The sequence below is a fragment of the Canis lupus genome, chromosome 10 (assembly GCF_003254725.2).
Source record: "Canis lupus dingo isolate Sandy chromosome 10, ASM325472v2, whole genome shotgun sequence".
Lineage (NCBI taxonomy): Eukaryota > Metazoa > Chordata > Mammalia > Carnivora > Canidae > Canis > Canis lupus.
The window spans coordinates 14,247,264-14,265,100 of record NC_064252.1 but is presented as its reverse complement, the minus strand read 5'-3'; the positions used below and the strand labels follow the sequence as shown (position 1 = coordinate 14,265,100).

The 17,837-nt window shown below is 36.4% G+C and overlaps 1 protein-coding gene across 1 annotated transcript in view; it reads right to left on the bottom strand.

Annotated features, from left to right (window-relative positions):
• Window positions 1-17,837, bottom strand: part of TRHDE (thyrotropin releasing hormone degrading enzyme) — a 368,540-nt gene that overhangs the window by 143,354 nt on the left and 207,349 nt on the right. Inside the window, exon 6 of the mRNA XM_025476583.3 lies at window positions 5,339-5,476. Within this exon, the coding sequence (XP_025332368.3) occupies window positions 5,339-5,476 (138 nt within the window). The remainder of the gene's footprint in view (window positions 1-5,338; window positions 5,477-17,837) is intronic.

The window sequence follows — 17,837 nt, the reverse complement described above, 5'->3', positions numbered from 1 at the left end:
CTTCTCCAATTAATGAACTGAACTTGCACCTTAAGAAACCAGAAAAAAGAGTAACTTAAATCCAAAGTAAAATGAAGAAAATAGTGACTATTAGAGAGGAAATCTTTGATAGAGAAGAGTAAGAATCAATTAACCAAAGACTGGACTTTTTAAAATAAAATGTATAAACTTTGAGCTACACTAATCAGAACAATAAGGAAAATACAAAAATTAACAATATCTGGAGTTAAAGAGTAACATTATTAGCTGTTACTGGAGGCCAATAAATTAAACTTCTTAGATGAAATGAGCCAATTCCTAGAAACCTACAAACTACAAATCCTACTCAGTAGCATAAATAATTGGAATAACCTGCTAATATGATCAAACTTAAGTTACTAGTTAAAAATGTTCCCATGAAGGAATTCCAGGATGTATTGGTTAGATTGCTGTACTGGCAAATTCTCCCACATATCTAACAACAACAATAACAAAAGAATACAAATTCTACATAGATTCTCCAAGATAACTGAAAAGAAGGCAATAGTCTCTATGAAGATATCATTATAGTGATAACAAAACCAAAAAAAGATGTTACAAGAAAACAAAACTCCAGACTGATAACCTTCATGAACATAGATGAAAAATATCTAAATTATGAAATAATTCACTATTATGAAAATAAGGGACAGGTCACAGATTGGGAAAAACATTATTTGCATATCATATATCTGATAAAGAACCTGTATTCAGAGTATATGAAGGATCCTTAAAAATCCTAACAAGAAGGGTGACTGGGTGGCTCAGTATATTAAGCATCCAACTCTTGATTTTGGTTCAGGCCATGATCACAGGGTTGTGAGATCGAGCCCCTGCTCAGCAAGAAGGCTGCTTCTCCTTCCTTCCTCTTCCTCCCCACACCCTCCCTCCCCACTCATGCTCTCTTTCTCAAATAAATAAACAAAATCTTTTAAAAATTGTATCAAAAATTAAAATAACTGATTATACCATGTTTGTGTTAGAAAAGATGTGGAGAAAGTAGAAGATGGATACATGCTCAGTGGGAATATACCACCGTACAAAGGTACAGTTACACTGGAAAACGTGAAACATAATGATTCTGAGATACATTCATGTTTTAGCATATATGGATATAATACAATTTCTACCTTCTCCTGGGTATTTGGGTTGTTTCTAGTTTTTTACTGTTACAAATAAAGCTGCTATGAACATTTGTGTGCAGGTCTTTATATGTATATTTGCTTTTCTTTCTCTTGGGTAGGTACTTAGAAGTGGAATGTCCAGATGATATGATAGGCATGTTCAGTGGTTTAAGGCAGCTGAACATTTCAGGGTGTATACATAAGTCAGAACATATCAAATTGTACCTTTTAAACATGTACAGTTCGTTGTATTTTAATTATACCTCAGTATAGCTGTTAAAGTTTCTTTCTTATGAAGCCTTCTTTGAAAATCCAGTAGATCTCTCATCACTTGAAAATACACAGGTAGGACAATATTTTCATTGGTACTTAAAGCATAAAGATAGTATGATGTTAGCTATGGCTTGTCTATATATATAGACATATAGTCTATATATATGTGTGTGTGGGGTGAAAGTTAAAAGTCTACCCTTTAAGATCAGTAATGACAAGGATGCTCACTCTCACCATTTCTACTCAACACAGTACTGGAAATCCTACCCATAGCAACTGGGCAAGAACAAGAAATAAAAAGTATCTGAATCAGAAAGGAAGTAAAATCATCTTTCTGTGTAGATGATATGGTCTGATACAGAAAACCCTAAAGACTCTACCAAAAGTGCAACTAATACATTAATTCAGTAAAATTGCAAGATACAAATTCAAAATACAGAAATCAGTTGTGTTTCTACACATTAACAATGAATTATCTAAAAGAGAAATTTAAAAAGCAATCCCATTTACAGTAGCATCAAAGGCAATAAAATACTTAGGAATACATTTAACGAAAGAGATGAAAAGACTTCTTTACTGCTTTACTGGGACAATAAGACATTGATGAAAGAGACTGAAGAAAACTAATAAATGGAAAGATATCCCATGATCTTGGATTGGAAGAATAAATACTGTGAAAATGTCTATACTACCCAAAGCGATCTACAGATTCAATACAATCCCTATCAGAATTCCAATGGCATTTTTCACAGAAAAAAAAAAAAAAAAACATTCTAAGACCTCAAATAACCAAAACAATCCCTAGAAAGAAGAACAGGGCTGAAGGCATCTCACTTCCTGATTCAAGCTATCTTACAAAGCTATAGTGATCAAAATAGTATGGTACTGGCAAAACAAAAACAAAAACAAAAATGGTTACAAAGTACCAGTTGAAAGTATAGAGTCCAGATATTATTCAGCCATAAAAAAGAGAGAAATCCTGCCATTTGCAACCACATGGGTTAACCTGGAGGCATTATGCTAAGTAAAATAAACCAGAGAGAGAAAGATAAATACTATAAGGTATTACTTATTTGTGAAATCTTAAAACAAACAAACAAAAAGGCCAATTTCATAGGAACAGAAAATAGAATGGTAGTTGACAAGGGCTTGGGGAAGAAGGAAATGGGGTGATGTAATTGAAAGGGTATAAATTTTCAGTTATTTATAATAAGTTCCGTGATCTAATGTACAGCATGGCAACCATAGTTGGTAACATGATACTCTACACTCAAAAGTAGCTGAGAGTAGATCTTTGGCGTTCTCACCACGTATGCAAACATACAAAAGAATCAACTATGGGAGGTGATGGATATGCTCATAATCTTGATATTGGTAATCATTCCACAGTCTAATATATTTATATCAAATCCTCGCATTGTACACTTTAAATATTTACAACTATATTTGTTAATTATTGCTCAATCAAGTTAAAAAAAAAGATACATGGCTAGAGGCAAGAAAGCCAGTGTCCCTTATGATGGTGCTCCTGAGCAGGGTGGCGTAGTAGGCTCATTTCTCACATTTGTAAACTGGCAAGACTTTGCACTAAAATGTGGAAAGGGTAAAAAAATACTCATGGCATCTTCATTTTTTCCTATTGTTTTGATTCTCAACCTCCTCAAATAAATTTGAAATTGCTCAAATATATGGAATCTGGGATAGATGTTATTTATGTCTAAATACATCTATCATGTATTTAATCAAAATAATATTTTCTTGATAACTGTTCATGCTGAGGTAAAACCGGTATTTATAACTACTTTTAGAGAATTGGTGGAAGGTGGAAAATGCGTCTCCAAACTCATCTCAAGGTATCTTAATAATAGGTTCAAGTTTTCTAACTTCCAGCCTATCTCTATATGCCATGCAGAAGGGATGAATAATACTTTCTGCATTATATTTTAGGAATCAATACAGTTGAAGACACTGAATGTGCATCCAATTAAAAATAGCCAAATAAAATTAACAAGTCGGGAAACCACAGATGTTGGTGAGGATGCAGAGAAAGGGGAGCCCTCTTGCACTGTTGGTGGGAAGGCAGGCTGGTGTAGCCGCGCTGGAGAACAGTGTGGAGGGTCCTCAAGAAGGGAAAAACAGAGCTTCCCTATGACCCAGCAATTGCACTACTGGGGATTTATCCAAAGGATACAAACACAATGATCTGAAAAAAAAAAAAAAAAAAAACACAGTGATCTGATGGGGCACCTGCACCCCAGTGTTTATAGCAGCAACGTCCACAACAGCTAAATTATGGAAAGAGCCCAGATGTCCATCAAGAGATAAGTGGATAAAGAAGATGTGGTAATTATACACAATGGAATATTACTAAACCATCAAAGAGAATGAAATCTTGCCATTTGCAATGATAGGGATGGAACTAAAGGTTATTATGCTAAGTGAGATAAGTCAGTCAAAGAAAGACAAATACCATATGATTTCACTCATATGTAGAATTTAAGAAACAAAACAGAGGAGCATAGGGGAAGGGAAGGAAAAATAAAATAAGATGAAAATAGAGAGGGAGGCAAACCATAAGAGATGCTGTACTCTAAGAAACAAATTGAGGGTTGCTGGAGGAGAGGCTGTTGGGGGGATGGGATAAATGAGTGATGGGCACTAAGGAGGGCATTTGATGTAATGAGCACTGGGTGCTATATGCCACGGATGAATCACTAAACTCTGCCCCTGAAACTAATAATACAGTATGGGTTAACTCCATTAAATAAAGAATTTAAAAAGCATATAGGAAAAAAATATCACATATAAAAATTAATATATATTTTAAATGCTGATATTTTACATAAATATATTAACATATATTTTAAATATGGTTCTATACCTCCACTTATTTTTCTAAGTCCTCAAAAACCCTTTTATAATCAATGCAATGATCAGTGACTTGAAAAGGTATTTTCTAACACAATGTGTACCTTTACATATATTATAGCACATAATATTAACTAATAACCATTGAGATAGTCATTTGCTGAGTACAAAACCAAATACTCAAATTGGGGTACCAAGGAATCCTGATGAATCATTATTTGACCTCTAGGTGAAAAAGGAATATTTCCAGAAAAACATTAGCAACAGTTTTAAAAAACTTAAAACATTTGTAAATCAATAAAGTACATGGAAATCCCAATAAATGCAATTTAGTCTACACCAAATATGAACAGACTTTAGCACTATTTTAATAATTCCCAAGTAGCTATTGAATATTAAACAAAGAGATGTATATACTTATGCTAAATTAGAACGACTAAGGGATATAAACAGGAGGAAGAATCTTAATCCACATAACAATGGGAAAAAGTTCAGAGTGTGTCTTATTTCTGCGTCTAGTCATCAGTCCAAAATCTTTGTCAGTCAAAGTCTAGTCTTTAAAATTTCATTTTTCATGATTATTATCCAAGAAAGATGTTTAATTCTCTAAATGTTCCTTAAATAATGTTTATAAAATGCATATGTCACTGCCTACACCCATTTGCATCAGCCAACCAAAATAAGTTAAGTATTGAAGGGGCACTGATGACACATAATTTATCACCTTTTAGGTCAGCTCTCATTAATAATAATAAAAACTGACAATGACACAACACCATTTGTACAGCAATTTCATATCAAGGCTCCAAACATCTATTCATTAATACGTCCAACATTTCTATGCATTATTTGGCAAACATTCATCTCCAGCTTACTGATTTATAAAGCAAAGCCCTAACTCATAAAAATGACATGAAGCTAGTAAGTCTATGTTTTCTGACTCGGTCCATTTCTACCTGCCAGGAGGGAGAGAAGAATACATCTCGCGTGAAATAGTTTGGCTGCCTAGGGACAGTGAAATATCCAATTGGCACTTGGGTCTTATCTATTCCCACCTTTTTATAGGCGATCCAGTCAAACACCCTGTCAATATCTGTTGCCTGTAGCACCTCCTGTGATACTGGATGGGAACTGGCCAAGCCGTCCAGCAGCATTACTTCATGCAGGACATCCGTCAGAAACCTCTGTTTTTCCTGCAATACAGCAGATGGGGCAATATCATAGGTGGTTCATGGTTATGCAGAATGAGTTTGACAACGCGAACAGAATGCATGTTCCTTGATTGGTGATGTTCGGCAGCCCACGTCGGGAGACTGAACTCCAAAGAGAACCCAGTAAAAAAAAAAAAAAAAAAAAGCCTCTAAGTTACTCTAAAATGAGAGTGGTTGATTTGAGCACAACATGAAACAAAATCAATGGGCTACAATGGGCCTTAAATAGATTTAAAAACATCAGACTGTGCTCTAACAGTGGTTAAAGCAGATTCAGATGCTGGGCCATAAATGAAACAGACCGAGCTTGTTTGTGTGCACTACAGGACCAAGCCTACAATTCCAGTCCCAAATCACCTTTTTTAGTTAAGCTCAATATAGGAATAATAACTACATTTCCAGCTTCCAGTGTCATTTTGCTATTTATACCATTTATTTGTAGCACCATTGGAACAGCTCATTCTCTCTCGCTGATCCATCCACTTTTCCCTGCTTCCCCCCATGTTATTTTCTCTCTAAGATATATATATATACACACACACACACACACACACACATCATTTATTTTCTGAAAGAATTTCAGGAGACCACAACAAATAGCAAAAGGCAAAGTGATAAAGCTATAATATCTGGGGATATATATGTGAATTCAGGATAATGAACATAAGGAGGAGATCAACAGGTGTTACTAACCCATTAGCATCAGGTTGCGCAAACAAACAAAATCCTAAAACTTCTATTCTGTGTGATGTTTAGATCTTTGTATTTGCTCTGATAAAAGCTGGTTTGTTATGTCAGAAATGAACTGTAAAGAAAAAAGCACTTCTTTGTCATTTTAAGAAGCCTGCTTTAAAGAAACAGCTTGGGTTTTGGTAACAAAAATGCTGGCAGCTATTAGTCTTCCTGGCCTCCTGCCTTCACTGGGGGAGTAGGGCGAGAATAAAGAAGTTGCAAGAGATAACAGGGCTAAGTAGCCCCTAGGTAGTTGGGACCTGCGGAGCATCATTACAGAGATTAAAGACTGCAACTCTTAAATTGCTATAGCTAATTCTGAACTCACTCCCGGAGACTCCTAGTTTTGTGCCAGCAGATAAACAGCATGTTATTTCTGAGTGAGTTGTAATTTCAAGCTGAGAGTACACCAATCCTGTATTTGTACAAAAATGGACATGGAGAATAAATATGCTAAGAAAGGGATACTTAACTAGGCGTATATGTGCGTTCTTTAAACATGGCTTTCGAGAAGCGTCTTACTTCATCATTTGTCCCATGATTTAGTACGTATAATCAATAATTTAATTAGTTCTCCAGCCAACTATATGCTATAAGCCAACTATATGCTCTTGTGGACTATAGATCTAATCTCTTCAGTCCTTTTTTGGATGGAAGAGTGCGAGTTTCACACCATGGCCTGTACTCCATCACCCTGAACTGGGACCGGACTGGTCCCAGAGGTCTGCTCCATGGTAAGAAGTTCAAACTTACAATGACTTGACAAATATCACATAAATTAATAGTGTATTTCTTCTCAAGTTAAGTTCTCAATTCAAGACAAATCAAGGAGAGTGAAGTTGCATCTTGTGACTTAAAATTTTAAGAATAAAAAGACAGACAGATGGCCTAGATTGAGAGAGTGAGAGAAAATCGTGTATTTCCAAAATAAAATTTAAAAAATGTTGATGTTACTATTAAGCAGGCAAGCAATCTTGTTACTCATTCAACTTAAAAATGCACATTAAAACCATTTGATACTGAAATTAATAGGTGGGAACATGGAATGCATCATCACACTTCAACTTGACCAATGAACACTTTTATTGATAAGAAATTCCAATTGAAGATGTGGTTTTCATTCTGAACAAAATAGAATATTCAACTCTTTAAATAGTGACTGCCTGCTCCATTACGTAACTCAAATCTCTGGTTGAAACCACAGTGTAAAATGAGTTTAAAACGCTGTTTTTACGAATCCTAATTTTTAATATTTAGCACCGATAAATGTATACCGATCGATAGGAACATTTAGTGCACATATGTTGGTTTGCTAGCCGTGTGATTTTTTACATGATATAAAGTAAATGGCTAAGTAATTCCAAATGTGAAACTTAAGGTAAAAAATTTCTAAAATGAAACTCTCTTGTTTAAGGAAATATAAGTTATACATGGTGTGTTGCTTCACGCTTGTAGAGGAAAACAAAAACAAACCTTTGCCTCATCAGTAGAATTTCAAGAAAGTGGTTAAATTTAGTAATGTTGAGTCATTAGCAAAGACTCCTTTCTAAACGGTTGGAGAGAATGACATTGTGTAATTGAGGGGGGTATAAAGCATTAAAAGAGATTAAAAGAGAGGAGAAAAAAAGAAAAAGAAGAAGAAAGCAAAGCCTGGCCAAAGAACACTCACAAAACTCAGAAGAGAGAACACTTTAAATTAAGGAAGAAAAAAGAAAATTCTAGCCAGAGGCAAACCCAATTGCACAAAACTACAAAGAGTTTCCAGGAGGAAAGGTGCTAATATTTTATAAAAAACCTGTGTCACTATAAAATAAAAAGATGATCTTAGCTTGACAGTCACCTGCTGGGGCCCTCCCCCTTCGTCCTCCATGATAATAGTAACAGCAACAATTACAAAGTATTGATTAATTGCCTACTGTCAACCTGAGACCCTGAGAGTTTCAAAATAAAGTTAAAGAAATCCTGGCTCTGATGCGAGATAAGAGATCAAACAAAATGGTTGGATGCAGTGAACAAAATAATGCTTTTTCTCTTATGCGCTAGAAATGCCAAAGGAAATCTGAGGGGGGAAAAATACTGTAAAACGGAATTATTTATGCAAAGTTTAACGGGAGAAGTAGAATTTGTTCTGGCCCTTGAAGGAACTTTAAAGCTGCATGTGGGTCTGTGTGTCTCTCCCTGGGTAGGGAATAGCAAATTGAGCTAAAAAGTTAGCTTTTATTCTAGTTCAGATTTTAAGGCCACCACTTTAAGCTATCCTGTCACTTTCCAAAAGCAGCACAATAAGATAAAATGTGGGACTTAAATTTGTTCGAGTAAGTTCCACGTTAATAGTAAGAACAGCCCCTTCTGCTCTACTACAGACTTTCTTGGAGTTGTCGCCTATGTGTCTACGTTCCAACAGGTCAAATAATGGCGAATAGATGTTTCATATTGGACTGTTTCCAAAATACATTTGAATTTTCGGAGAAGAGTGAAAAGATTTTTCAGATGGGTAAAGAAAGTGTGGATAAACTCGGAGTTGAGAATATCACATGGGAAAAAAGAAAGCCTGCATTATTTTTTTCTCATTCATTCATTTAACAAATACGTACTAAACTCCCACTCTGTGCCAGAGATCATGCTGTGTCTGGGGGAGAAATACACGACAGAAACTTGGTTTCCGACCTTAAAGGACTTAAAAGTGCAAGAGAAAGACAAACAGCTCAGTGTATTATAATAGGATGGATGTTTTAAAACACACAGGATGAAATGATTGGTTAGTTCAGAAAAGGCTTCGCAGAGGAAGTGACATTAAAGTGGGTTGTTGAAGGATGACGGGTTACTTAGGAGAATGAGGGAAACAGCTTTTTGAAAAAGGACAAATAGGGATCCCTGGGTGGCTCAGCGGTGGAGTGCCTGCCTTCGGCCCAGGGCGTGATCCTGGAGACCTGGGATCAAGTCCTGCATTGGGCTCCTTGCATGGAGCCTGCTTCTCCCTCTGCCTGTGTCTCTCATGAATAAATAAATAAAATCTTAAAAAAAAAAGAAAAACAAAAAGGAAAAGGACAAATCCAAGCAGGTAAAATGGAGAAAAAATAAAATAAAAAAAGCTCATGTGTGTGACTCCTCAACCATCAGGTAGAAGGCTTTGGCCCTAATCAATGGGCAGCTGCACGTAGAATGACATAGTAAAAGTAGTGTCTTAGGGAAATGACTGACCTGTGGTGCCCAGGGTGGCCTGACGTATTGGGGGGGGGGACAGGGAGCGGCTACTGCACTCAGGGGGTCGAGGGACAACCTAGGGGACAGGTGCTGCTGCAGGGCCGGCGTTCCGTGGCAGCCTTGGAATGACAAACCGGCCAGCGCAGACACCTTGAGTCCCGGTCCCCTTGGCAGGTGATGGAGAGGAAGGATCAAGAGATGCCTCAATGGCATTTTGTAAAGGGTTGGGGGGGTATCTAGTGGAAGAAGAGGAGGAGCAGCAAAGGCCCGCACTGGAGGGCCAGCTATAAGGACCACTCCGGGACCTGGGGCAGGTAAGGGGACAGCAGACACCCAGAAAGCGAGACGCATTGGGAAAGCGGGAGCAAGGCCTGCATCTAGGGGGCCCACACCACACGCCCTCTGGCAGGAGGCTGCAGTTCATATGAAAGCAGAAGCAAGATCTCAGAATCTACTCTTTTTTTTATTATTATTTCTTTCTTTTCATTATTATTTCTTTTTATTATTATTTCTTATATTAGCGTTTCATAGACTGATAATTAGTGGCATCTGCAAAGGGAGGCCTTAAGCTCGCTTGCTGTGGCATTAGCTGCACTGGCAGGTTCCAGCTGCCAACTCAGGGCAGTCCCACCTGGATGTGTCCACCCTGAAGGGCCAGCAGCCACGGGCCAGGTGGGCACCAGGAAGACGGGGCACTACCAAAGGGCAAGGGTGTCAGCAAGTTCCTACGGGAAGTCCGAGTAACTCTAGCGAAGGGCCATACGAGGCGGACACTTTGACACCAGGAAGGAAAAAATATATTTTTCCCAGATTATAAAAAATTAATATACATATATATATTCCAGATAATAAAATATCAAAATATATAGTTCTATTTATATATAGATATATATTTATATAAATATAAATATAAATTATATATTATTTAATATAATATATAATATTATATATCATTTAATATATAAATAAATATTATATATTATTTAATATATTATGACTATAATATATTATTAAATATTATATATAAATATAATAATATAAATATATATTTATATATTAAATGATATATATTTATTTATATATTTATTGAATATATATTTATTATATATTAAATATATTTAATATATATTTATATATATATCAAAGCACAATCTGGATCGAGATCAAGGAAAGTCAGGTACATCAGCAGGATGAAGGTGACAGCCAAGGCTGAGTCAGTTCCAGCAGGCGGGGAGGTCCTCCCAGGAAGAACCAGAGCGGGGAATACAATCCTCGGGGCAGAGGAGGGTCCTATCACAGCAGCCACAGGACCTGATTTTCCAGGAGGATGAATATGGATGCAAAGGGCTCCTTGGTGTCCCCGGGAGATGAGACAGGCATGCTCCTGCGGAGTGGACGGCAGCGCCCGACACCACAAGTAGAATATCTGCCATTCACTAGCTGCGTGACCTTGCGCAAGTTACTCGGTATTTGTTAGACTTCGGCACCTTCATTTGTAAACAGATGTGGTTGCAAAGATTAAATAAGAGAATTTGTTCTACAAATATTTATTGAGCACCTGCTATATCCCAGATGGTATGTCTGGATCTGAAGATAAAAAGGATACGGAGACATGGATTCGACCTTCAAAGACTTTATGGTAGGAATGGGAGAGACACAGATGAACACAAATATTACAAAAACCACCTGCTGCGTGTCCAAGGGGAAGCAGGTCCAGTACACGGTGCGCCCGCATGAAGGCTGTGATGTCCTCCACCCGGGGAAGGCAGGAAAGGCCTCTAAGCTGACGGCCGGTGGTGAATCTTTAAGGATGAGTTGACTTTTCTAGATAGCTACAGCAGAAAACAGCATTTTGGACAGAAAGGGTATCTTGGAAAAGCACCGGAGATTTAACGGCTTGTTGGGGGGCTACAGAGTTCTGCATGACGGAATGCAGGGAATAAAATTGGGTGGATGCCCAGTGATCATCACAGAGAGGAGGACAGGAGCCAGGCCAGCAGGTTGGGAAGCTACAGTGGTGGGGTGACATCACTAGACCCGCATTTAGGGAGACTGTGAAGAGTGGAAGGCCGACTGCCGGGAGGGGCAACCAGAAACAAACGTGGGACAATGGCATGTAATTATGCACGAAGAACACACGGTATGGACATGACCCTGGCAATCTCAAGACGCCGTAGGAATTATTTCTGTAAAATCTAGTTCAACCTTGTGATGGTCAATGGTGATCCATAAGGTATGATTTATTTGGAAATCCAAGATGTATGAATTCATTGTAGATTTAGACACAAAGGCCGCATGGAATATGTAGGCAGGTCTGCAGATACATATGCAGATAGCCAAACAGACACAAATATTCCCTTTTTCCGTATTTTGATGTGTGTAAAGCAGTGTCTTATTCCAATACTTAATGTTCACAATAATATCCTGTTGGATATAGATAAAGGCACTTTTCTAATCCGTGGAATCAAATCACTAAGAATATTTGACAAAAAAAAAATTTGGACGATGCAATCTACTTCTAGACACGTTTACTGATTATTTTGTATACGTGACATCCTTTCAGAGGCTGAGGAATCTAATTCCTGACTCCAAGCAACTCCCACTACGATGAAGGAGACAGTTGAGCGTACAAATCATTAATGCCACCTGACGGGTTAAGTACTAGTAGCATAAATAAGTACTAGAAAGTAGAGACTAGAGAGAAAGTTATGAGATTAGAGAGAAATACTTTCAGCATCTGTGACCAAGTTGATTCAACCTCAATTGATCAATCAACATGAAGAAATAAGTATGTTATTGATGTTTTACCCCTCTGAAAATCTATCCAACCATGAAATACTTTTAAGATTTCATCAGTTCAGCAAAATACCACATAAAGCTTTACCAATCTGAGCCCCTTTCTCCATAAGCAAGAGCGAGGGCTAGAGCTTTATTTACATGGTTTGGGTTTTCATTTTTTTTTTTTTCAGTCTTGTTCTCTGTGACTTATTCAAACCACAGCAAAGGGTAAAGCAGGGGAATATGATCAAGAATTTAAAAAAGAAAAGCAAATATATTGAAAAATATTAATCAGGTTTTATTTATGTGATTTGGTATCTCCGCAACTTCACAATTACCATCTTTGTAAACAAATAACACAATGCCATATTTGTAAAACCTAGAAATTATTTGGATTCTGAGTTTCCTAAAATACTAAAAGAATTTGATCTGAAATTTTATATTGTCCACCTACATTTTTTTTAAGATTTTATTTATTCATGAGAGATACAGAGAGAGAGAGAGAGGCAGAGACATAGGCAGAGGGAGAAGCAGGCTCCATGCAGGGAGCCTGACATGGGACTCGATCCCGGGTCTCCAGGATCAGTCCCCGGGCTGAAGCAGCGCTAAACCTCTGAGCCACCAGGGCTGCCCTGTCCACCTACTTTTACTAAGTTCTAAAATGTCCAAAGATATTTCAAACTTTACTCAGTGGGAAGTTAGCTAAATGTACTTGTGAAATATCACATCATTATTTAGCTGATTAATTTACATTTTAGAGACAGCTAAATCATAGGGATAGATGAAATAAAACTCAAGAGCTAGTGAAAATAAATGTTGCTTCCCTACAGCCATGTATCTTAAAAATTAACATTTTCAAATCTCATGTTTAGGATACACATGCCCAAGATGTTAATAATCATTTTCTTGTGCAGGTTGTTAAAGCAATCCACTTACATTAAAATCAAACCTGAAAAAAAAATAAAAATAAAAATAAAATCAAACCTGTGTAAACACACAGACACAGGGGCCAGTGAAGAATAATTTTTAAAATAATCACCATTAGCGCTATACTGAAAAATTCCACTTCTGTATTTGTTTACATAACCTTTAACGGAAAATGATACATGAACACAATAATCCAGGAAGATCTCTATTGATAGAACACTATTCTGGGGTTTCACACAAGCTTTAAAATAAGTAACTAAAATAATTTCTATATGTTCTTATTTAACTATCAGCCACATTTTATCCCCTGCCAATACACAAATATTCTAAGACGCCTTATTCAATGCATAAAGCAAAAAAGCAATTATATTTCTATAGGCCCATCTTACATGACTTTATAAGCCTTTTACAACCCCAAATAAGCCCCCGCACAGGTTTCTATTTCCATGAACTGCTATATTCTCAAACGTGACTAACACAAAGAAAATGGGTTAAATCGTCTCTCCCGTGACCACATCCTTTGGCTGCCTTACGTTTTGTTTGTAACATCCAAGTTGAATGTCTCATGTCTCAAAATATTACCCAAAATGTGGCACGGCAGAGGGAGAGTGCTAAGATAAAACACACAATGGCCTGCATCACATACAACGGAATTATGAGCCTCCCACAGACTTACTCAAGAACCTCCGAAGGAGAGCAGTATTGATAGGCCATGAGTTAGCATCACTTAGTCATTCCTGTTTCCATTAATTATGATAATCCTGGGTCTTATGGAATGATCATGAATGTGCTTCAAATAATGTCAATCACAGTAGTAATTATGAACAGGTTGTCTAATTACGTAGCTCATTCTGATTCTAGCAGCCCAAAAAATCACTGTGAATAATAACCATATGCCATACGCTTTCATATAACCCTCTTAAGATGTTCCTATCGTTTAGTTTCCCTTCACTTTTTAGGATGCCTGGACACCTTTCCTTTGGTTTTCCTTCGAACACTTTATCTGATGCAGTTTCATTTATTTTATTTTATTTTATTTTATTTTATTTTATTTTATTTTATTTTATATATTATTTTATTTTATTTTATTTATTTTATTATTTTTAGTTGCATATATTTTAAATCTCAATATCCTGGATGGCTTCCTTTAAATCTCAGTATCCTCTTGAATTCAGTGAATGAGCTCCTAATGTAGGTACAGAAACGGTTATAATCTTTCATACATGATCTACTCACCTTCATTTCATAATTTCTCGTTAACTTTTAACTGGACTTTTATTATTGAACACCTCATAGATGCTCTACTTCGGGTTGAATTCTGAGAAGTGAGGGCAAGATAAAGCCTTTAATCTGAGGTGCATACTTCCTATCCTTTGCTGGTAAACAAATTCCCGCTCGTCCACACGTTACTTCAGGATCCTTTCCATAGATTTTAAGCTTCTGACAGAGAACAGCTCCATCTTTTTGAATAAAAATATCCTATCTCTACTTTGGCAGTAAGAGTCTTCTTCTCTATTTCTATAATTATTTTTTTTGACAAGCTGAGAAGACATTTCAATGAAATCAGATCTGCCAATCTCCTTTGATGGCCTCACACTTGTTTCTCCATCACAAGGACCCTCTAATATTTTGCAGATACATTAATAATAAGCTAATCAAGGCACTATAATATTTGATTGATAAAATGCAATTCAGAATGTCTTTAAATGCGCACTGACTAATCATCTTCAACAGAACCCATTTCTGTTTAAATTCTTTTTCTTTTTTCTTTTTTTAAATTTTTTTAATTCTATATTTTTATAAATTTATTTTGTATTGGTGTTCAATTTGCCAACATATAGAATAACACTCAGTGCTCATCCCGTCAAGTGCCCCCCTCAGTGCCCGTCACCCAATCACCCCCACCCCCCGCCGACCTCTCCTTCTACCACCCCTAGTTCCTTTCCCAGAGTTAGGAGTCTCTCGTGTTCTGTCTCCCTTTTTGATATTTCCCACTCATTTTTTCTCCTTTTCCCTTTATTCCTTTTAAATTCTAATGGAAACTTTCTTACACCACTCAGTCTGGAAGAACTCCAAAGATAAGCTAATCAGCACACTGAAGTTATTAACATGGATACCAAGTGGCTAATTATTTTATGTTATTTTAATTTGTGAAATAAATAATAATTCAAATGACCTTAATTCTGTAATAAAGTTCTTATTAAGTTGATGAATGAAATTTATCAGCACACTTTTTGTACTTTAATTTCAATATTTAATGCTATAAATTGGTCAGTTCATCAGATAACCTAGCCTGATAAAGCTTAACATTGTTGGGACACCTAGATGGCTCACTGAGTTAAGCATCCAACTCTTGGTTTCGGCTCAGGTCATGATCTGAGGGTCGTGAGATCAAATCCCACATCAGTCTCCACGCTCAGCAGAGTCTACTCAAGATTTTCTCTCCCTCTCCCATTATGACCCTCTTCTTGCTCTCTCTAAAAGAAATAAATCTCTAAAAAATAACTCTTTAGATTTGTTGCCATATCATAGAAGTCTGTATTTTCAAAGAAAATAAAAAGTATTATTATTTTTTCAAATTTGAAAGACTTAAGCCCATAACGATTCCAGAACTTATACAGTAGTCGTGGCCCAGAGAGTTAACCAATGCAAAAAGGAAATTCCATATTTATTCCCGGACCTCAAAGTAAGCTACTATAATAGTCATACATCGATTATAATGTTAATAGAGAAAATTTTCACTATTCAGGATACAAAATTTGGACTAGAAATTCATTTATAATGTGCCAAAATATTAAAGTACTGGCATTGTAGCATCATTCAGGAATGTAATAAATATACTCAAAAGCATTTTGTGAAGACACTTATTAATTTTTATGGTATTATTATTAATAATTACTAGTGATACTATTGTGATCTTCATTTTAAAGAAAGTTCACTGGCTTGCTCAAGGCCTCCTAAGACCTAGGAATTGAACCTGAACAGTTTCGCTCTAGAGTCCATGCTCTTAGCCACTGCATCATGTTGGTCAGAATTAGGAGAAATAATAGAACAACTGCTTTGTATGTATCTCATTGGAAATCATTCTCAAACTCACCTAAGACCCAAAGGACATAAAATGCTGCTTCTGGTATAACCAGAGAGATTAGTTATAGGCACTCTATTTCACAGAGAATTAATATATGTAAAAGTAACAACAATATTGGTGACAATGATAGTAAAAACATTTTTTTTTGATTCTTGAAACTAACCTGCGACAAAACAGCATGGGAATTTCATACATATTTTCAATATGAAGAAATAAGACCACACAACTGTAAGTGTCAAGAGTCAAAAATTTAATCCATGGAATAGATTAAAAAAAAAATAAAAGGGGGAGCCAAATCTCATTCTAGGAAACTGTAGAATAGCATTACTCTGATGAAAATAATTTAACTAAACTGGTAAAAAAGATCTGTGAAGATTTGAGAGTCACACTTACCAGTGCATTCCCCATCTCTGGCAGAGAAACTAGCAAAAAAAAAAAAAAATGGGTATGCAATAAATGTTTGTTAAAGAGTGAAAAACGAGCCAATATAGATTAATCACTGGAAATATTTTGTAAATTAAAGGCCCAAAAATGCCAACAAAATGCTTAGCAACAAACAGAAAAATGTTATTTTGTTGTGAGAAGCCAAATTATTTTCAGGCCTGGGAAGTGATACGGCTTGTCAGCTCTCAAAAGAAGCCAACAATTCCAACAAAGGCTCTTTATTGTCTTAAACTTAAGGCAAAGGCTTTATTTAGAGAGATCTTATTTTTTTAGTTTTTATTTTTAATCTTCAATAGTGTAGTATGTTTAAGATTCTTCAAACTGGACCAATAACAGTGGGTAGTTAGAGAATATAATTAATGACAAATCTGCTCTGAAGGAGCAATTGATCTAATCTTTAATCAGATAATTTGATAAATAAGTAATATTTAAATAAAGATATCCCATCATACCACCACCACTACTACCACTACAACCAAGAAAAGAGAACTTCTTTTTTTAGATTTTTATTTATTTATTCATTCACAAGAGACACACAGAGAGAGGCAGAGACACAGGCAGAGGGAGAAGCAGGCTCCGTGCAGGGAGCCCGACGTGAGAGTCGATCCCAGAACCCCGGGGTCACGCCCTGAGCCAAAGGCAGATGCTCAACCACTGAGCCACCCAGGTGCCCCAAGAGAACTCCTCTTTATAAAATACCAAGCAAATTTGTGAAGCTTACAGAGAGAACAGGACTCAAAAGCAGAACTTAGCTGATTGAGCAAAAATATACTCAAAATCTAAGTGAAAAGGAATGGCTATTGCAACCAGATAAATTTGATTAAATATTAGAGAACATGTTTGAACTATGTAATATAAACATAATAACTGGTGGCTAAGTGTTCTTATTGTTCCCTCATTTGACTAATCTTCTGAGGCTAACTGTGCTAAATTTTATTTTCCAAATGTATCTATGAACATGAACAGTCTGATTGAGGTTATGGATCTGGGTTTCTGAGCTATTCCATAAACAAAGCAACATCTGATAGAGGCGTGATTGGTCAACTAAGAGCTAAAAAAAAAACAACCCTACATTTATCCACACCTACTAACTAAAATCACTACACCAAAGATGTAATACAGTGTATACAAGAAACCGATATATTAGCAGACCCGTGCTTCTAATACCAC